The 23,523-nt window shown below is 39.8% G+C and overlaps 1 protein-coding gene across 2 annotated transcripts in view; it reads right to left on the reverse strand.

Moving 5' to 3' along the window:
- Nucleotides 1-23,523, reverse strand: part of ACSL3 (acyl-CoA synthetase long chain family member 3) — a 943,201-nt gene that overhangs the window by 67,110 nt on the left and 852,568 nt on the right. For both annotated transcript variants that reach the window (XM_044070290.1, XM_044070288.1), the window contains exon 14: nt 5,041-5,155. In XM_044070290.1, coding sequence (XP_043926225.1) covers nt 5,041-5,155 — 115 coding nt within the window. The remainder of the gene's footprint in view (nt 1-5,040; nt 5,156-23,523) is intronic.

Here is a 23,523-nt window from a genome sequence, read left to right on the forward strand (position 1 = left end):
AGTGCAAAGAGTTTCAGTGGTTGTGCTGTTGTGTGTTTCAGCCTTGTGTGGTCGATGTTCTGTGCTTTGATGTTCAAAGCATTTTGATACAATGAATGTATTCTGATACTAACAGTTCAAGATATGAATTCAACAATTAAAAATGAATGGTGACAGTACACAGGGAGGAAAGAACTATATCAACTGAGTCACAAGCAGACATTCTGCAGAGTGTGACTGTTGGGATTTCAATCTGCAGGTAAAAGGTAGGCAGTATTTTCCACTTTCGCTCTGCATCATGCATATATTTCCTTGAAGCATGCTATGACATTATGTTCTACACAAGATATGCATGTTCAGCCCATGTGCCACTCTTTTTGACTGACATTTTATGAAAAAGTAAAGATAAAAAAATTAAAGATAAATTCAAAGCCACCAAATCAACAATTTTAAATAGCAAATGGGAAAGCCTGTCAACCATGAAGTTCATGAAAAAGGTGAGTTAAGATGCAAAACCTTATTGAGAAGCTACATAAGGTCATGATGGACAAAGATACCACAAACATGTACCATGAACATGAAATAACGGAGTCAAGTCATACAAATGTCTAACACAGATCAAGATCATCTGCAAAACTACTGTTTGAGGAAGCAAAGGATACCTCTCTTTCTAAAACTCTCTTCCCTTCCACCTATTAGAATAGGAGTGATAAGCGGCAAATTTCCCAGCAGGCTCATTCACCTCTCAGTCTTCTGACAGGAGGACCACTGGCCACAGGGGGTCTAAAAAGAGAAGCCAGGACATCGGGTGGAGCTGACTCTTGCTTCAGACGTGGACATCTTTGGTATGTACTGTAATAGTTTCCTATACTGCACCAAGCATGACAGGCTGAAACCAAAATCCTTCTTTGCTAACACTGCCAATGATGATGAGTCTTCAAATTCAGAGAAGAAAGATCAAGTGATGAGGCCCAGACTCACAGGGGATTGTGAGGAAAAGGCACAAAAATATCCTTTTCCATGGGATACAGTATATAAATTTTACCATCACGTCAACTTTACCATGTCAGACATAACAGAGCAAGGAAAAGGACCACTATCTCTTCCATGAAGAACAAGTCAATGTGTGGGATGCTTCATTCCTAGAGCAGCCTGAATAGCCAGGATTCTTAAATCGCCAGCTTCAGGGGAGTAATGAAACTGAGGGTCAGAAAATAGGCCTTCACATTTACGTCTCGGAGGATGTGAACTGCTCAAAGTGTGATGCCTCCTCTATGGTCTGCTGCCAGAGGTTATTTCCTCACTACATGGAGGGTATGAACAAGTACCACCCCATCTGCTTACGTTCCATACCACAGACTGGTGTTAGACTACAGTAAGAGGGACACTGACCTCACTTCTAATTCCAGAGTCCACAGGGCAAGAACTTCTACCTGCAGCTGCAGGTGGCATATGTGGAGCCCCCTGTCATGGGGATCCACTTCCCCTGAATCTTGCCAACTCAGTCTTAGTTAATAACAGAAGCATCCATCATCAGTTCCAAATAATGATTCTGTTGCATAAAGGAAACACCCACACTGAGAATAGTAAGGGGAAAGCCCACCACTCCAAAACTTACAAACAAGAATCTGACGCAACACAAGAATAAAATATGCAAGGAAATAGTGAATCTACAGCTACTGATATCTTATTGTCCTGTTCAACAATAGCATCTTCTGGTTTGTAACTAGAACTACAAAGGCAATATCCACCACCAAGCCCACAAGATGCAAAAATTTCCACTACCTGCCGTTTCCTCATCCAGTATGCTGGGGGCATGACTTCCTAGATCTCTACAGGTAAAAATGACCAACACATTGGACTGCTGTGGAATTCTCACCTCTATCCTAATAAAGAAAATTCTTACAGTCAGTTCAGAGGACTTCTCTAAGTACATGGAGATTCCATGGTCTGCAATCGTTAGACAACCCAAGTCAGAGATGCCATGTAGGAGTTCCACTATGTGGCTAGCAGAAGCCAGCCATTCAAGCAGGGGAAGACATCTCTTGAAAGGCACCTGCACCTCATACTACTTATGTATCCAAGACTGCTGCATCTTGAGGAAAGGGCAAAAGTGGACTTTGTATACGAATCTTCCACTTCTGCATATTCTGTCTCGCATCACAGAATATCAGTAATCACAGTTATAAATCATGGAAATTCAAAGAGTAAGCTTTTCTACTGAAAGCGATGTAGATTCAGAGTGGACTGAAAGAACCTCATGTGCAAACTACAAGGACAGATGTACTAAAAGATTACCCCAGTAACATATCTGAAAAATCTAAAAGCAGCAACAGGGATGTAAACTCTTGGGAATCACTATCTCTAGCTTGATGTAACAGATGCAATCACTGAAGCTGCTGAGGTCCTCAATGAGACAGACTCTCCTATCCCCCATGGAGGCAAGAGAAGGTGGAAACAAAACACACATTCCTTTCTGAAAGTCATTCAGTCTCTAAGGCCCTCAACCTCCAAATGTAGTACCTGACCTTGTTTTATAAAAATATTCTGTCCTTTAGGGAAGCTCATTATTTGGGCTGATCCAAGAGCTCCAGGATGTAGTTATCCAAGGCCACATCAAGAACTGGTGGTTTACTGTAATGGTTCTCTAAGCTTAAGTGAAGTTGGAGAATTTTCCCCACCATGAATAGCAGGAGACAACAGGTAAGAGTGAAGCTGCTGTCCTGGTAGTGTCATCCACTTGAGAGAGAGTTAAACAAGACAGTGGGAGGCAGAACTGCCTAATGTTTGGTAGCCTTCGTTATCTCATTAGGGGCTTTGACAGTGCCTGATGGGGCATAATAAAGCCTCACAACAGTGGTTAATGTGTTTCCTCTTGTGGAAGTCCTCAAAGCAGCTTCTACATGACGTACCCAAAAAAACCTCTTCCCATAAGGGGGCATCTAGTATGGTTGACTTAAATTATTTTAATGAAGAAAGATCCTCAGTCCTGCCATCTTGTGCAAACATACATCAAATCATTTGCTAAGCCACAGCAATACAACAATTAAAATTACAATGGGCCAAACAGAAACTCATTGTAGACGCTATGGTACGGGTGTTAACATGCTCTTTCTTGACCACAGAATCAGGACAATCTATTAGGTTCTACAATTAGTGGACCACTAGACAGAACTGGAACCTTAACAGGTAACACAGGAAATAATGGAATATAGGCCTCAGAATGGTACAGGAGAACATCTTCTTGAGCAGCAATGCACAAGGCCTCCCACTAATCACCAGAAGGTACAGCAGAAAGTTGTTGTGGCCTTTGAGACCTATGCTGGACTGAGGAGACCATGAAAGAATCAGTTCTAAGGTGTCTCATCAAAAATCGCACTTTATGCTGCTGAAAGTTTGTAGAGAGCCATTCAAGAAGAATCAGAACGTTTCTAGACTGAAAAATGGCATCCTTTAGTACAAACTATATGGATGGGATTACCCAAAGCTCTGTAATCCTCTTGTTCAGATATTCATCAGAACATTACTGTCAGGGTAGGTAAGGGGAGCACTGGCTAGTCAAAGGAGGACTTCATCAGCTTGAGACTCTATAAGATGAGGAGTCTTATACAGAGGGCTCAGTGTCCTAGTCTGTCAGATTTGGATCTCGAGCTTCATACTGATACAAAGGAGTAGCTCCCTCAAACTGTAAATCTTAGGAGGGTAGGCCTGAGCTCATATACTAAGCACAAGATCATGTAAGCATCTGGTAAGCATCGAAGGTAAAGCTGGAAGAAAGACCTGTAAAGGACTTTGTGTTAGCATCATGTCATGTTCATTGAGGGTGCACTCCTGTACCAATAAGGACAGGTTCCCTCAGGTGAACGTCAGCCAAATGTATAATATCTGGTACTGTACCCTGGAAACTGCTAGTGCAAGAAGACCACGTGAAATATCCTCAACTAGGATCAGCAAGCCTTGTTGAATATAGGCAGTAGGAGGAACCTGTGGAAAATAGTCCTTGGTCCTGAGTATGAACACCAAGGCAGCTCATGATGTACTGTTTCACTTCCATGGCTGCAGACTGGCAGTGAGCATGCTGTGATTGCTTGAGCATTGCAGTAACTGCATGTACACCCAGGGATGCATCACTCCAGTGGTGTTTACCAATGGTGCAACTCTTTCAGGACTCTCCTCATTTGCACATGAGAATTAATTTTCCCCCTGCAAGTCTGCTGGGAGAACTGGAAGTAAATGAAGTACATGAGGCTGCCTCAATGTGGATGTGACTGCAGGAAGATGCTGAAGAATGTTTAGTGACTCCTGCACTTTTATGATACTCTGGCACCAATCAAAGTTATGAGAGGGACTGTCCTGCTGACTGCTGAATATCCTCAGGTGCTGCCATCTAGATGGAGATAGATATGCCTCCAGCTTCTTTCATCTTCATCTCTGCATTGAGTTGCTGGCACGTATGACAGTGCCTGATTATGTGCTCGTTAGCCAAATAAAAAAAGATGGTGCCAATATATGTCATTGCTTATGATTTCTCAGTTAAGCTTGGAAGTTTTTGCTTTTAAACATTAAGCACAGGGACTGTTTCAAGACAGAAGCTGGGATGAGAACTGAAAGGCAAAATAGAAGTGAAATGTCCACAGAATGCAGATGCTCTCTTGGCATGCACCGGCAGGAGCTGAGTACATTTCAACGTTTCAGAATGAAACAGAAAAATACTGCTGAGCTTGGGATACCAGAAGCAAAGATACAAATGAAGGTGGCCTCCAAAAGCAGTTAAAAGAGATGCAGGATACCCCACACTTCAGTGACTTTGAACACCTAATCATATAAAATATCACTATAATACAGTAATTAACATGTCAGCTACTGAATGTCATGTTAACAAGTGAAAGAATGATCCATTTAAGATGCAATCTATGCCAGCAATATTTGCTGTACAGTGCAATTTGGCACTTTGAAAGGATACTAATGACTGAATATTTTAACAGGCAGCTGTATGCAAATGACAGTTATACCTATAGTTGAAAGTGAGGAATTTCTTTTAGTTACTATTAAACTCCTTACCTGTTTGCATACACACAGATGTTATCTATTAAGGAAGAATTCTTCAAAGCAGATTCAACCTTACCAAGTGACACATACTCGCCGGCCTGAAGCTTTACTAAATCTTTCTTTCGATCTGTAATACAAACATGTCATAAAGCTAAACAACTCCACAAATAAATGTATTTACAAATAAGTGATTTATTTTGTTTGATCAAAGTGCTTTATGTATGCAGATAATCATGAACAACATAGCAGGCTATTTAAGAACGCATGCCTACTCTAAAGAAAGTGCCACTTTTCTTAACATTTTCTACTGTGCTAAATTATTCACTTAACAAAACACATGACACATATTTATGTAATGCTCAGTATGAAATATTCCAACCTGTATTCAAAATTATGCCAAATTGTGTTTACTTTCTGATTGCATGTACAAATGAAAAGATTCAACACAGACCATAAGCAATAGGCTCACAAAGAAGGAAAACGGATTTAAAATAATTAAAGTGCAAAGTTAAATACTACCAATGGCAATGTCAAATATGCATTGACACAGGAAGTCCTAAATCCATAACAAGACATGTCAAACATGTTGCAGTAAACATAATAAATACATAAATGGTAATTTTCCAAACGTATTAGGCCCTTTATATATATATATATATATATATATATATATATATATATATAGAGAGAGAGAGAGAGAGAGAGAGTCAGTCCATGGTCTCCTGTACCTATTAAATGTATCAGGAAATAATACATACCTGCAAGTACTATCAAAGTATTAAATCTACTTATTATCCCAACTCTCTGATCTATATACATCTGTCTTACTTTTGAACTTGCTGGTGTAGAACTGTGCAGGGTATAGTGCTACTTGATGTTCTTACCTTCAAGGATTGTGGCTTTGATATATATCGAAACTAAATATTTTTGCATTTAAATTGAAAGAGAGACACCTAACTGCATTAGGTGGTGCTTCACTTAGAGCTATTCCTTTATGAACGCTGCATGTAAATCTGTTGTAGTTTACACTATAGTAGCACTTCTTGGGTGAATTTGTATAACATAAAAATGTAACCACACTACTTTTAGACATAGTGGAAGGGTACAGCTGTAATCTGAATTTCACTGTAAACATTTTAAAATTTGTTTCTTGTTGCAGCTATAGTGAACTTTCAAAACTGTATCAAACACCAGTTTAGGGATAATACTTTTTATGTATTTATTGTCTTTTGTTTACTGGGATAGTCCAACTTGGCACAAGTCCCATTTTCAGCAGAGGCCCAGGGAGAAAAGCTCCACATAAAATACATATTTGCAATGCATAACAATAAAAATTAAAACATTCCAATCATTACTTTGCAAGAAGTATTGAGACAAATAGTAAATACATTTATCAATTACTTTAGAAGTTATATTATTTTATATAAGTCAAGTTCCTTATACATAGCTTGGCATTAATGAAGTAGGATTTCACTAGGAACAGAAAATAGAAATCAGAAAAACAGTAAGGGTATAACCAGAAAAACATAAGTAGAAAAAGTACTGATAGCTGAGAGGTTGAGATAACAGTAAACAGGTAAGATAATGAGGTGGGTAAGGAGGGGTATTAGTACGACAGGATTATGGTTATAGGTTAATCTTTCATTTCTAATATTTTACTTGTTGTGTCTTTCGGCTTATCCCGGTTAGGGGTCGCCACAGCGGAACTCCGGTCCGCTAATGTTTGGTAGTGGATTTTTATGTGCCGAGTTACCAGCCCTGACGCACATGCCTCCACACAGAAGACGTTCTAGCTGAGAATCGAACGCGACGTCTTGCTATGAGGTGACAACGCTACCGCAGCACCACTACCGCGGCATTTCTAATATTAAATGAAGATAAACCATTTTGCCATATTTTCAGTTGCAAACATTATACATCATATATAATCTTCTATATAGTCATCGTCAATGGAACACAATCTTGTCTGAAAAGTACTGTTTGTATACTTATATCATGCTTTCATATATTTCCTTTTAATCATCACATTTACTAACAACATTTCGTTCAGAAAATATGCACTTAACATGTTTGTTCAGGGCAGATATAAAGTTAACAGGAGAACTTTTGTTACTTTAGTAAAACATTACTGCGTGTGGCTCTGAGGGATTGGGATTTCTTTAAATGGGGCATGTCCAACAGCTCAGGGTTTGACATGGCCTTGTATGTTAAGCAGAGATCGCCTCTGAGTAGACGATATGCCACAGAGTATAGCTGGAGTTTTTTTTAGACGGTCAGCATAGGGCATCTGCTTTAGGCCTGTGATTCTTTTAGTAAGGTATTTCTGCGGCCTTTTCAGCTGTTGCAGATGTGAGGTACATACCAAATGGGGTACTGCACTCTATAATGGGTCTAATGAGTGATGAGTACTGTGGGACAATGACCTCCTTTTTTCTGGATGTAAAATCCTTAGTGATGAGGTGTGCCACATAGAATGATTTCCTGACTGTTGTGGCGATGTGGTTATCGAAAGTGAGAACACTGTCCACCTGTGTCCCAAAGTCTCTCATCACACTTTCGGTGTTGAGTGTGCTGCCACCTATGTGGTAATTCACGGGTAGATGTTTTTTCCCAAAGGGGATAACTATACATTTCTTGGCATTGAGCTTGAGCCCATGGCTGTGGCACCAAGCATCTGTTTCTGTAAGGTCCTTTAGTAGAATATCCACATCATTTGGGGATTCAATAATGGCTCCCAGTTTGCAGTCATCTGCGAACTTTGTTAGCCAGAGTCCCTTAATGTTGGCGTGTACTTCAGAGAAGTAGATGCCAAACAAAAGCGGTCCCAGGACTGAACCCTGAGGTACTCCACTTGTCACTTGTCTGGAGCTGAATTTGGCGTTGGCTACTTTTACTGTCTGAGTTCTGTCAGTAAGCCAGTTGGAAACCCATCGAGTGACGTAGGGATTTATGCCCAGCTTAGTAAGTTTATCTATGATTCCAGAGTGGGGGATGGTGTCAAAGGCCCTGGCGAGGTCCAGATAGGCTGTGTGGACTGCCTTACCTTCGTCCACAGCTCTGGAGACTGATTCGAAGAAGTCAATCAGGTTCAGGAGACAAGATCTGCCCTTCACGAACCAAAACAGGGTGGGGTCCAGTGTTTGAAGGTTGTCAATGTCTTTGTTTATAAGTTCCATGACAATGCGTTCCATGCCCCTGCAGATCAGGCTCGTCAGACTGATGGGACGGTTGTACCCGGGATCCAAGGTAGATCCCCCCTTGTAGAGTGGGATAACTGTAGCTGTGCGCCACTCAGTGGGCACGAAGCCTGAGGTGAGGCTATGGTTAAACATGACACTTAGGTGCCAGTTCATTTTGTAGTTCATGTAGTACACAGCCCGGGATGTCATCTGGTCCCATGGATGCTGTATTCTTAGCTTTGGAGAGTGCAGTTTCTACCTATGTGGCCATGATTACCAGAATTTGGCAATCTTTTGGTATTGGGATGGGCCCTTTAGGGGGTGACAGGGGGGTGAAGTTGGCACTAAATCGATCTGCCAGGATATTGGCAATATCCTTGGGATCAGTGTATTTAATGCCATTCTGTTGTAGCTCAGAGCAGATCTGAGCATTGCCATTTAGATTCTTAACATAACTAGAGAATGCCTTGCGGTTGTCTTTGGAATATTTGGCAATTTTATTTTCGTAACTAGCTTTGGAGGATTTTATGAGGGATCTCAGCTTCTTTCTGAGGCTGGTAAGGGAGTTTTTTGCATCCTGGGATTTTCCTCTTTTCTGCAACAATTTCTTCCTTTTGTTGTATAGTTTGTTTATGGCAGTGGACCACCAGATTGGCTTCTTTTTTTTGGAGGAGAGCATCTTGCCTCTATTTGGGATGGCACGATTCATGCACGAGTGGATGTGCTCATACAGTGCCTTAGAGTAGGATTCAGCAATCGCACTTTCAGCTCCCGTCTGCATGGCTGCCATGAAGTTTGTCACTTCAAACTTAAGTAGCATGAAGTTTGCTTTGGAGAAGTTTTTTTACAGAGGTTTCCTTACTGGGGGTGGGGGGGTGGGGGTGGGATGTGGATGTCAAGGGTGATTTGCTTATGGTCAGACCTGACCAATGAGGGGGTGACCACTGGTGTGGAGCATCTATCTCCCATGTTGGTAATGACCAGGTCTAGGATATTGGAGTCACTGGTGGGACAATGGATTAGTTGAACCAGGGCGTTGGAATTTATGAATTCCAAGAACCGTTGGGAAAAGGTGTTGGTACCCGAGTAGATTCCCCAGTTAATGGCAGGTATTAGAGTGTTTGGTTGTATCTCAATATTTTCCAGTATATTTAGAAAGGTGTAGTGAGAATCTTGGGGCATCTTGGGGGATCTGTAGCAAGCCACAATTTGGACTGCAGTCTTACCTAGTGTTAGTTGCACCTGGAGAATTTCAGATGCACTGTGTTGGGCAACTAGCCTGGAGGTGTGAATATCCTTGGTGAATATGGACACTCCTCCACCTTTAGTGTTTTGGTCTTGGTTTGGTGGCCGAAATGTGTGGTAAGAGTTGTAGCCTGGTACTGCAGGGGTGCTCTCTGGAGTCTTGAACCAGGTCTCAGTTACTGCACAGACATCGATTTCTCCATTTTTAGTAGTACCTCGAGAGAGTGCATTTTGAGGTTTAGACTTCTAGCACAAAGTAGCATTATCTTCAGATTTTGCATGCTTGCATCTGTTACGCTGGTGGTTTTGTCCTTTGAACCTTGCCTAAAAAAGGCACTATAGGGATGGCAAGAGCTTTAGCCAGTAACCTGAATCCCAGGGGTGACAGATGCAGGCCATCTCTGGCAAAGCCTCGTGGTTTGTCGATCATGTTGTCCCAGGCAGACAGATACTGGATCCCCTTTGAATGACACCAGAAGCTTAGCCAATTGTTGAGGTCAATAATTTTGTCCTTATACTGTGGTATTACTCTGGGCGAAGGCAGGATGCTACTTAGGGCTAGGGTCATAACTGCCTGTGTCACATGATCCGAGAGCTCTTCCATGTCTCTTTTCATGTGGTCCAGGGAAGTATGTCTCAAGTCATTCACTCTAACATGGACAATGAGAGAGTCGTATTTGTACTTGTTGTGGAGAGACTTGAGTGCATGTGTTATGTGGCGGATCCTGGCACCCGACAGGCAGCTTGACTGTAATTTTCTCCTTGTTTAGCCTGGTGAGTGGGACAGCAGTTTGCCTGACTATAGAGTCACCTATGACTAAAATGTTGGGTATGGTGTCTTGCCTTAGGGGCTGTTGTTGGGTGGCACACTGTTGTTGTAAGCTATGTGTTTGAAAACAGTCCTCAGACCACTGAACTTACTGGATAAACAAATGAAAATACATATGTTTTTTATTTATGCACGTATTTATTTTTAACCAATTTGAGGACTTGCATCAGAAGACCTACATAGACTTTTTGTTTAACATAACCCCTTGGGTCATATACTGCTTTTCATACTTGTATTCTACATTACAAACTGGAAAAAAGTTGCCGAAAGAGCTCAAACTACTGCAGAATGAAGCAAAAACTGTTTATTTAAGCACTTTTCATTCCACGTAACTGTGGGATGTCTTCAGATAAAATCAATTAGTAAAATCACCTTATATAGTAAACAAAGAAAATCATGTGTTCACAAACACCAATGAAATCCATTCCATCCCCAACTTCCTTTATAGGTTCATAGGTTGATACTAGGTTATCTGCCCTAGGGCATTTACAAGCCTAGCCAGAGTGTGTTTGGCTTTTGCCACCCTTTTAAATGAGTTTTACTGTGCCCTTTTTAGTTTAGTTTACTGTGCCTCTGTCTAGTAGTGACACAGAAGTGATCCCCGGGGTAAACCTACGATCTCCCATCCACTCGTCAAGATTCCTCTTGAAGAGAGTCAGTGAGGAGCTCTGCCTGACTTGGACTGAGATCCTATTCCAAAGTGCTGGGAGCCTCTGGGTTATAAATCTGTCTCTCCAGCATGTCCTATTAATTTCTGTGTTGAAGTTCAAGTCCCTTGAGCGCGTAGCTCTAAGGGATTTGGATTTTTTGAGGTGGAGCATGTCCATTAGTTCTGGGTTGGACATGGCTTTGTACGTCAGGCACAGATCGCCTCTAAGTAGGCGGTATGCAACTGAGTAGAGCTGGAGTTTCTTTAACCGAGCAGCATAGGTCATCTGTTTGAGTCCCTTGATCCTCTTGGTGAGGTACTTTTGGGGTCTTTCCAATTGCTACAGGTGTCGGGTAAGGTACATCCTAAATGGGGCATTGTATTCAATTATGGGCCGGATGAGTGATGAGTAAAGGGGCACAATGACCTCCCTTGATCTAGAGGTGAATCCTTTCATGATAAGGTGGGCTATATAGAAGGTCTTTCTAACCACTTTGGCAACGTGGTTGTCAAAGGAGAGATTACTATCAACTTGGGTCTCCAGGTCCCTAATTACTTCCTCCGTACTTAATGGATTACCGCCTATGTGGTAATTTATGGGCACTTTGTTTTTCCCAGAGGGGATGACTATACTAAATATTACTAAATACTATTTAAAAATATTTTAAACATTTTATATAAAACTCCTAGAAATTTTGATAAATACTCAAAATCAATAATAACAAGTCATTTAACTACTCATTTCCATCCACCTAATTCACCCCTCCAACGATATGTGTAATAAATATAATATTACAGCTACATTGCTAAAAAAATAGTTATTTAAATAGCTAATAATATATGTAAAAATACATCCCATACATATAAGCAAATAAAAATAGATGCTGAAAAATGCTTATGAAATACTCATATATAAAAATATATGCATATAAATATATTTATATTTATACTCTGCTAGTATGTAACATAAATGTAAAAATTTGTGTGCAAAGCAGCTAAGTGAAAGGCACCCCCAGACACATGAAAAATTTAGGACATAAAACAACATAATAATGCTGCTATCTCATCAGGCTTTTTAATTTCAAAATGCAAAAACATAGAATAGAATAAACCTCATTTAAGCCTGGAAAGTGACATGCACTGGTACGAGGTTGCCAACAAAGCTGCAATCTCTCTAATAAAAGTGATCCAGGACCCCCTCTCCCATCGGATAAAATACAATCTATTGCTCTGAACTTGAAGTTATGATCTGGTTGATGTCTAAAACTCTAATTCTCTAAGACTTTTTGTTTCACATAACCCCTTGGGTCATACACTGTTTTTCATACTTCTATTCTACAGTAGCATGCTGTCCAATTCTGTACTGCATTCACCTTGATGGACTGCATTATTGTCTTCTGATCCTCATTTTGTTCCTGGCTCACCATTTCTCATTTTGGATTTCTTTTCAGTACAAAGCTGTGATTTAGTTTAGATTTGATTCCTTTTTTTCCCTATTTCTGGGATTTGTAAATTATGGATACCATTTTGTTGTCACATACAGCTGAAATGGCTGGATGGCTCCAAGCCATTCTTTTGTCCAGAGATACTCCATAAATCATGGCAGTCTGCTTTATTTTCAGTACAGCTTAAATATACTTTCTACGAAAGCTATAGCAAAGGATTCCAGCGCCAAGTGAAAGAATGACAATAGACAATATACTTGTAAAAATGTAATTGTTTTCTATGAGCATGCAATGCATATGATTCTCTTTAAATGATTCTTATGAGGAATATTAGACGTCAAGATGTATTATACTCTTTAAAGAAGCGGGTATATGCCAACAGAAATATATTGCAGTAAGAAAAATATTATCATACATGTAGATGATGAATATCGTTGATGATAGTTTAATGACCAATGCAGACTTTAAAAGCCTAGCCATACAACCCAGTGTGAGTTATTGAGCCTTAGAGGTTATTTTAAGGGTGTGTATGTTAGTTTAGGAATGATTTAATGGTTGCATCTGTTCATCAGAGATATAAGTATCAGACCAGGGGTGAATTTCCAATTTCCCATCCACTGCTGCAGGTTATGCTTGAATAGGGTTAGAGAATGTCTCTGTTTCACATGGATAGGAAGTCTATTCCAGTGAATGGGAACTCTCTGAGATACATACCTGTTCCTCCAACATGTCTTAAGTCAAAAGCAAAGTTTAAATCCTTAGAACTAGTAGATGTTCATCACATACTCCTCTAAGGATTTTGAAGATCGGCAGTCAGCTTCGTACTGCTGCTTTGTTAGGCCGATAAGTTCTCTTTGGGAAAAATCCTTCCACTTTCTAAATATCATTTGAGGAAGCTACTGTTGCCATTAGTAACATGGTTGGCCCCTTTTTTCCTGTGGGGAAAAAAAAAAAATCAAAAAACTAAACGCGTCTGCTCCTCCTCAAATTTCCTTAGACAGGAGTAGTTTAGTGGGTCTGGTGAAGGGTTACAGTTAGGCTAATGATCCGTCTTATAAAGTAGTTTCTGGTAAAAGAAAAAAGGATACCCCTTTTCCTGAAAAGATCCAAGATTCTGTACCTGGACAGGAATATGAAGGGACAGATACAGTGTTTTCTCCTCAAATTTCTGATTCACACTCAGAGGAGAGCTCAGTTTGTAATTCTCCCTATGGGGAGTTCTCTTTCTCCAAGACTACTGCGAGAATGTGCCAGTGTTTTCAGTGGGTAATCCTGAGGTTTCTCCATCCCTCAGAAAATACTATGAGTTGTTACAGGAAGAATTTCCAGAATGTACACTCATTCCTCCTCTTCTGTCAGCTTTAGAGGATGTGTGCATGTTACTGCCTGCAATTTTCCTGATAATCATCCAGTTGTCCCTGAAAAGACAGAACCGATGCATAAGGTTCCTCAGTCTTAACTTTTTTTACACTATTATCAAGCCTGACCCAGTTGATCGTACTGCTGCTAAACTTTTAATTACAATCCTATTCTTTCTGATAAGGATGGGAAATTATTGATAAGTATCGGATTAAAAGTGCACAGCAACTTTGACATCAGGATTTTGAATTGTCAGGCTCATATATTAAAGTTTGTTCTGACTAACTGTGAAAGTATGAGAAATGATTTATCTACAGTTCCTTCTTGTGACGAAAAATCTGCTTTAAATAATTTAGTTTCTTCTACTGCACAGGTCACTACTCATTGTTTAGCTCGTTTTAATTTCTCCAAGTCTTTTGGGCTTTTAATACCATGACGGGAATGGACCCCATTACTAAGTCAAAGTACGAGTAAAGTTCATGAAATTAGTATTGTTTCACTCTTTGATGTTAGCCAAAAGTGCTCTTCCCAGCACCCGCAGTGGGCTCAGTAATGACTCTTTCTGCAATTCGCATGGTGTTACATGAATTGGTAACATATCTAAATATGACTGTAAATTCTTTTTTATAAGACTAGTTGCTCCTACTACTATTGGAACTGTCTGGGTATCTTTCTTCCACATGGCTCTCATTTCTGCCTGCAGATCGAGGTATTTTATAACTGTGTCTCTCTGTACGCAAGACACTGTAGTCATTAGGTATGGCGATTTCAATGATCAATGCTACTTTTGTCTTCTTTTCGTGGACCACTATATCCGGTTTTCTAGCATTTATCTTTTGGACTGTTGGTATTGGGTGATCCCATGTGATGTAAACTTCATCATTTTCTATGATTCATTGTGGCTCATGTTTCCAGTGTTTTTCAGCCACTTTGATACCATAATGTTTGCACAATCTCACCACATTATTATGCCTTTCAGTATACAGTCCCTGTGCCATTAGAGCGTCGCAACCAGCAATAAGGTGTGTGACTGTTTCCAATTCGGTTCCACAAAACCTACATGTCTGTTTCTCCCACATGTTCAATGGACTTAGTAAACCTGCGTGTACGCAGCCCACTACCTTGGGCTGCCAATATTAACCTTTCATTTCTTGATGTAAATTCACCTCTCCTTAACCATTCCTGCATTCATTCTTGATCAACATGAGGCTCTTCCAGAAGTTTTCTATACTTGCAACTATATTTATGTTTTTTCCACATTTCTTGCCTTCTCATCTGGTCCTTCACCTCATATTCTTTCTTTTGTTTTTTAACACATTCAGTTGCTGCCTGGTTTTTATCCACTTCTGGTTTGATTTCCATTCTTGCTTGACATCTATATGCTTCTGCTAAATTAAGCAGAGATGTCATCTTAGATTTATTCTCCTCATGTTTCAAAACTTTCACCAAATTTGGATCTTGTGAGGTCAGTAGATATGTGTGGAGTCCCACGATTGCAGATCTATACGTGTAATCAATTTCAAGGAGGCCCATCCCTCCTTCAGAACGTGGAATATATAATCTTGGTATACACTGATTTTTATAAATCATTTGGTGAGCATGAAGCATCCTTCTTGTTTTAATATCCAATCTATCCAACACTTTTTGGGGCCAGTCAATCACTCTAAAACTATAAGTTAGGGCAGGAAGAGCAAATTGATTTATGGCTTGGATCTTGTTCCTAGGTGTCACTGCTGTTTTCAGGATTAATTTAAGTTTTCTAAAGTACTCCTTACTAAGCTTTATTCGGATTTGTTCATGTTTTATTGCTGATCTTTCATCAGTTCCCAAGTATTTATACACCCCATCTTGCTCAAGTTCTTTTATATCACATTCTTGTCCCAAACTGATGTTTTCCTGGTGCTACAATTTTCCTTTCTTAAAGGTTGCCTTTGCACATTTTTCAAGACCAAATGACATTCCAATATCATCTGAAAAAGTTTTGATAACCTGCAGCTGTGCTTTCAGTTCCTCATCTGATGAGATATACAATTTTAAATCATCGACAAAGAGGAGATGAGAAGTCATTACACTTTGTTGTTTTCTAGAAGCCAAATTGTAGCCATGACCTAAGCTGTTAAGTAAACAGCTTAATGGATTAATGGCAAGGCAAAATAGCAACGGTGACAAGGAGTCACCCTGGAATATCCCCCTTTGGATTTTTATCCCTGGGATAATAATCTGTCCTTTATCATGGCTTAACTGCAAAGTGGTCTGCCACTGTTTCATGGTTACCGTAATGTAATCAATCAGTGTAGGATGTACCTTATACATTTTTAAGCACTCTTTTATCCATGAATGTGAGATACTATTCAAATGCTTTTTTATAGTCAATCCATGCCATACTTAGATTGTTCCTTTTCTTACAGTTCTCCACTATAACTTTATTTAACAACAAATGATCCTTTGTTCCATATTACTTTTTTTATTGCCCTTTTGTTCTACTGCCATAATTGAGTTTTCTTCTAAATGACTATAAACTGTCGGCGTCAATCCCAGTGTATAGTTTATACCGTCGTTGGAAGACAAGTTATTGGTCTATAATTCTTAGGGTAGCTTGCAGGTTCACTCAAGTAAGAGCACTGTTTTTCCTGTTGTTAACCAGTGCAGTGTCTGTTCGGAGTGTGCATATAAATAGTTCTTACTTATGGTTAGATCTTTGTGTAAAGAAGTTAATACTTTAAGCCAAAAGTTAGGTACTGCATCTGGGCCTGGGGTTTTCCAATTAGAGGCTTTTCTCAACTTTATTTCAATATCTCTGGCTGTTACTTCATCCCATTTCATATCTTGTACCTTTAAACTTTTTATTCTTTCTTTTACTTCTTCTATCCATTTACCATCTTTGGTATGTTCCACAGGATCTTCATAGATACTTCTCCAAAAATGTATCTACTTCCTCTTTTTTCGGTGGTCTATCAATTCCTTTTACCTTATTTCCCAATTCTCTATAAAACTTTTTTGGGTCATCAGCAAATTGCTTATTTTGTGCTTTTCCCTTATATTTATCTTCGTATCTTCCGAGTATTTCTGCCTGTTTTGAAATTTTTAGTTTATCTCCAATAGTGCATAATAGATCCTGGTCTGTTCTCATACTGTGCATTGCTTTTATCACATCTATCTTTCTTAATATTTTTGTTGATCTGTTCCCTCTTCTATAATTTTCTAACAATGACACTTCTTGTCTTAGCTGCTTTATAGTTTTCTCTATTCGATATTTCCATGATGGTAATTGCTTTCACCCCCCCCCCCTTTTCCCTCGCTACCCTATGTTCCTGTGGTAGAATTTTATCAGTTATTGATTTAGCATCACAGTAATATATTTGTTTACTTCTGTTATATTGCATGGATCTCTATGGACAGTCCTAATTGCTGTGTTCATTTGTTTTATCAAGCTTCTGACTTTTGGGGTTTTATTAACCTTCTGCAGTCTGTTTCTTTCACTGATGTTGACATATCTGTCTTTGTCTATTAAATCAGGCAACTCTTCTCAACTCCTTTTTTTTTCCATACTGAGGGCACATCCCTTGTTTTCCATTTCCTGCGGGCATTCTATAGAAAGTTCTACAACATCTTCTTGTGGCACATTCTTTTCAATTTCATCCTGTGTCATCTGTTGTTTTGTCATATGGGAACTCACTTGCCTATCACTCCTCAATATTGACTGCATCAGAGTTTCCACAGTTTCCTGTTCCTTTCCTTCCTATCTAGCTTCAAGTGAACTTTTATACTGGTTTCCTGTGGAAGGCTCCAAAAAATCTTGATATGGCAACTGACCTGTTGCTTCCTGTTCCACTGGGTTTCCCCTTAATTTGGATATTCATTGCTCTATCCTGTTGTGGTGCTTTCTGCATTTGATTTTCTACACTGAATCCTTCTCTTTGCAGCTGTTCCATTACCTCAGTTTCTCTTTCTTTGACTTCTCCATTACTAATCTCTTTTTCTACTTTTCCTCTTCATCTTCTTATTTGTTGTATTGTAAAGTTTTCCATATCTGAATTCCTTTGCCTAGATTTTTCTTCAAATATCTTTGGTGCTGCTCTTTTTGTATTGGTTAGTTTTGCTTTCTCCTTTGCATAAATATTACACCATATTAAATCTCTTTTCCTTTTTCCTGTCCATAGTTGTTCTTCACGTGTCTCCTGATCTTCTTGCTTTTCCTTATTCTGGGGACTCACTCCATCATGCTGTGATGTAGTCTGTTTTAGGCCTTCTACATTAAATCCTTCACTTCGCAGGCACTCCATAACTTCAACTTCTATTTCTTTAACTTCTGCTTTACTAATTGTGTTTTCTACATTAAATCTTTGTGCTTTTAGTCTTTTTATTGTGAAATTTTCCATATCTGGATGCCTTTGCCTGTATTTTTCTTCAAGTATCTTTCAAAATGCCCCAGGTGGGGAAGGGATTTTATTCAAGGATGTTCTTAGCGCCACAGAAAGAAAATGCTTGGAGACCAGTTCTGGATCTTAATTTCTTTCCTAACCTGTCTGTGATAGTGTCCAAAGTCAAAATGATGTCCCTTCACAACCTGTTATCTCTTCTTCCTCTTTCAAGCTTCCTGATAACACTAGTCTTAAAAGATGCTCATCATCACATCCCTACTCATCCAGACTTCAGATGTTTCTTAAGGTTGTGTCTGTGTGTCTGGATAACATTATCTGTTCTCTGCCATACCATTTGTACTATCAACTACACCAAGAGTGTTCACAAAGTGTCTACCTCCAGTTATAGCTCAGTGAAGGCTACAGGGTATCTACATTTTTCCAAATTGTCAGGAATCTCTCTCTTGGGTGAGATATCTCTTACACAAGCTGGTATTCGAAGAGAAAATTCAAAAGTCTTTCTTGAATCCTTTACACTGGATTTTGTTCCTGGGATATCAACTAGACACCTCAGTTCAAAGAGATTTTCTTGCAGAGGAAAACATAGATCTATATCTAGATCCGTCTCTAAGGCTTTCCAATCAAACTTCAGTCACTGTAAGGGAATACCTCAGGATTCGGAGTCTCATGACTTCCATGATACTTATGATACCCCCGACAAGACTCCGCATGAGAAGGATACAGCGGCACCGGAAGTCTCTTTGGTCCCAGTAACATCTCCCTTTGTCTTTTCAAATCCCAGTGCTGGGGTTTGTCAGAAGAGAAATCATTTGCTGGAGACAAAAGATATCCTTACATCCAGGCCTCCTCTTCTCCCTCCCTGTTCCAAAGCAGGTAGTCACCACAGACCCCTCAGACTTTGCTTAGGGAGTAGTTTCAGGAGGGATAAAAAAGTGCAGAGTGTATGGCACACTAATGGCAGATGCAAGCACAAAAATATCAAAGACATGCTTGCTCTGAACAAGGTACTTAACTCTGTATCATCATTTGTTCCTGGGACCTCTTCAAGTTGTTACAGACAATATCACAGTTATGCAGTACAGCAACAAGCGGGGAGAACCAAATCATACCCCTTTGCAGACTAGCCATGTTGGCTTGGGATATTGCTTCAGAGCATAATCTCACTCTAGAGGCATCTTACATTCTGTCAGAACAAAACTGTGTGGCATACAAGCTCAGCAGAACCAGAGCAGACCTTCACGAATGGAAGCTAGACCAGGCAGTCTTCCAAGTTTTGACCCATTTGTGAGGAGTTCCTCAAATAGATCTCTTTGCCTCCTGTGTCAACAACCAACTGGCAAGATTCTGTTACAGGACGCCATGCAAGATGGCCTGGAAGATGGATATCTTTTCCCTTCCTTGGACAGGAATGTTCCTTTATGCTTTTCCACCATTTTCACTAATGTCCAGGGTATTTCTGAAAATTCAGAAGAAACCCCCTTCTGGCCCAGACAGTGGTTCTCCCCTCTTCATGAAAAGGCCAGGGGCAATTACCACAAGCTGCCTCACAGACTGGGTCTAATCACATAAGAACAGAGGTGTTTGATACACCCAGACATCAATTAACTTCACATGACCATCTGGATGATAGGGTCTTAATTCCATTTAGGCACCTGAATACTAATGGAGGCAAGGAAGCCTGCTACTAGCAAATCATATATTAGCAAATGGAAAAGGTTTTATGCTTGGCGTCAAGAACATAACCAGCACCCATTCAAGAGTATCTGTTTTCTGGTTTTACAATATTTGTGTGAGTTACTATAATATGGCCTTTCTTATTCTTCTATCTAGGTTCATTTATCTGTCATTTCAGCATGCCTGCCCATGGATACTCCATTTTCAAAGTAGTCTCATGTCAAAATGTTTTCGAAAGGAGTTTTGCACAACAGGCCTCTAAAACTGGTGGCCTCCCCTTGGGATCTTTGTTTTGTGCTAGAGAAGTTAACACTTGCTCCAGATGAACCAGCTAACCTGGCTGGCTTGAGGTTCTTAACATGGAAAACAGTTTTTTTTTTTATTTATTGCTCTGATCTCTGCAAGAGGAGTATTTGAGTTGCAAGCTCTTACGGTGAGTCAACCCTATCTCATTTTCCACAAAGGGTTTCCTTGAGAACTAATCCTTTTACGCCTAAAGTGGTATCAGAGTTTACTTTAAACCAAATTATCCATCTCTCCATTTTCCTTCTTGAACCTAAAAATGAGGCAGAAAGTATACTCCATACCTTGGATGCCCATAGACAGCTCAGGTACTATCTTGACAAAACTAAATCTTTCAAATCTTTGGATTAACTGTTAATTTCTTGTGAAGTTAAGAAGGGACAACCTGTGTCAAAACAGACTATTTCCAAATGGTTGTCTAAGGTTATTACCTTTTGTTATATTCACCATAACAAAACTATTCCAGGCAGAGTTCAAGACCCCCTCTACCAGGACCTTGGCTTCATCTATATCTTTTTGGAAAAGTTTAGATTCTCTATAAGAGCTTGATTCCTTATCTAGGTCCAGATCAGGCTTTGCCAAGAACATTCTCCAGGGGCTCCTGACACTTCTTCCAGCTTCCAAATGTAGTAAGCTAGTGTAATCTACCCATACAGCTAAGGCTACTGCAGCAATGATTAATATGATGAAAATACTACAGTTATGCAAATAAAGTTACCATAACAACAGATGTTCGAATGATCACTGCTGCAGTAGCTGCTCTCTCCCCCATCCTCCTTTTTATGCCACGGTGTGGACATTTACTTTTTGTTGTTCCTGGGATTGTCCTGCCAGGGCACAGCCTCTCTCTTTCTCTCGCTCTGTTGGCAGGAAAGCTCTGAAGGGCTTGGAGCACAAACTTGTCTTTTAGTCAGCTCACTTCTAGGTGCCTGAAAGTTTGGGTGTGTGGAAGGTGCCCTGAAGCGTTGGAAGCTGGATGGCTGTTATATCCTTGACAAAATATAGCACATATAGCTAAGGATATTGCAGCAGTGATCATTTGAACACCTACTATATTAGTAAATTTACTTACAAAGCTGTACTTTCTGGTGCTGTTTATTTTGCAGATATGCAAAAGGGCCATAAGAGCAGGATCCAAGGATGCCTCATATGCCAGGCATAAACTGCCTCTTGGCAGTCTCTAGGAAACAGAGTACAGATATAGGTTTTGAGGTGATCTGCATAGGACACTGTGTTTACCCCTATATTCTTTTGGAAAGGAACCTCTGTGGATGTTCCAGTTCTTGCATGTGCTAGGTCAGGTACATACTGATGGGGGCATTATACTGAATGATGGGTTTGATGAGGGCTGAGTACAAAGGCACAATGATTTCCATGGACTTAGATACCAAACCCTTACCTATAAGTCTATAAGCTGAATGAAATAAAATGATTTTCTTACCTCCACCACACACACACACACACACACAATTATATTATATATATATATATATGCATTTACTTTGATTCACTGAAAACACATTTCACTGAATCACATTTCACTGAATGTAAGTACCGTTGGGCAGATAAAATGTATATGCCCTTTTCCCCACTGTAGTGCAATCCTGGAGTTAGTATATATAGTTAGAGGGGTGTTGGGGGCATTGCACCCCACCTACTTTGCTTTTATATTTATGAATCTCATTTCACTGAAAGCTAACAATATAAAAACAAAAAGTAGGTGGGGAGCTATGGTCCCAATGCAGGGGGCACCCCCCTAACTATATATACTAACTCCAGGATCGCACTACAGTGAGGAAAAGGGTATGTGTGTCTATATATATATATATATATATATATATATATATATATATATATATATATATATATATATATATATATATATATATATGTATATATACACATATATACACATTTTATTTGACAACGGTACTTACATTCAGTGAAATATGATTCAGTGAAATGGGTTCTCAGTGATTTGAGCTTTCAGCAATTTGGTGTGAATGTTTTGAAATTCAGTAAAATTAGTTTTCAGTGAATCAAAGTAGACCCATACATGTGTGTGTGTAATATATCTATCTATCTATCTATATATATATATATATATATATATATATATATATATACATATATATTTGTGTGTGTGTGTGTGTTGGTTAAAAGCCAGGTTACTATCTACACGAGTCTTCCAAGTTTTGATCCATTTGTGAGGAGTTCCTCAAATAGATCTCTTTGCCTCCTCTGTCGAATCCCCAAAAATCCTGACTAGACTACCGTGTCTATTACTGTTTTATCAATGAGATAGTTTCCCTGTGTGGTCGACTTCCCAAAAGGTACTATTATGCATTTGGTGCATTGAGTTTTAAGCCATGGCTCTCACACCAGCTGTTTGTCTGTATTAGACCTCCTAGTACAATGTTAGTATCTTTGGGGGGGACTGCTCCTAGCTTGCAATCATCTACAAACTTGCTAAGCCAGAGGCCCCTGACGTTAGCCTCGACTTCTGAAAAATAGATGCCAAGGAGGACTGGATCCATCACAGAACCCTGGGGGACTCCACTGATTACTGGCCTCTTGTGGAGGTGGTCTCTCCAATCCGAACTTCCTGGGCCCTGTCTCTGAGCCAGCTGGCTATCCAGTGAGTTGCAAAGGGGTTTATGCCTAATAACATGAGTTTGTTTACAATGATCAAGAGGGGTACTTGTATCAAATGGCTTAGCTATGTTAAGATAGGCAGTATGCACTGTTTTAGTCTAGTCTATTCTCTTGTTGAACTTCTGAAAGAAGCCTGCCAGGTTCAGTATGCATGACAACTTTGATAAAGTGAAACTGCATTGGGTCCAGTGTCTGAAGGTTTCCTATATCATTGTTCATCATTTTAATGATGATTCTTTCCATGGTTTTGTGTATGACACTAGTCAGATTAATAGATCTGTTGTTCCCGTTGTCCACTGATGGTCTACCCTTGTGTAGGAAGATGAAAGCTGCTGACCTACATTCGCGTGGAACAAAGCTTGTGCAGACTATGCTTAAAGAGCAACTCCAGTGGCTCTGACAGGTCATATTTCAGGTTATTTAGAAGGCATCATGAGATATTATAGGAGCACATCAAAGCTCATTCTTGTTCTTAGATAACGCCTCCAAGACCTGCTCCCTACTGATAGTTGGAGGGGTTATGTTAGTTGGTATTTCTTGGTGGATGCAACAGGTGAGAGGGGGTACAGTTGTAGCTGAATTTGTTAGCCAGAAGACTTGTTGTATCTTCCATTTCCATGGATGTGGCTTCATTTGCCAACAGTTTGGCACACTGTTGTGTGCTGCCTTTGAGGTTTCAGATATAGCAAAAGAAAGCCTTATGGTTATCCTTGGCCTGGGACGCTAACCTTACCTCAAAATTTGCTTTGTTGGACTTAGTCCTATTAGTTATCTA

Source organism: Protopterus annectens, chromosome 4.part1 (assembly GCF_019279795.1).
Source record: "Protopterus annectens isolate FY-2018-M chromosome 4.part1, PAN1.0, whole genome shotgun sequence".
Taxonomy (NCBI): Eukaryota; Metazoa; Chordata; order Ceratodontiformes; family Protopteridae; genus Protopterus; species Protopterus annectens.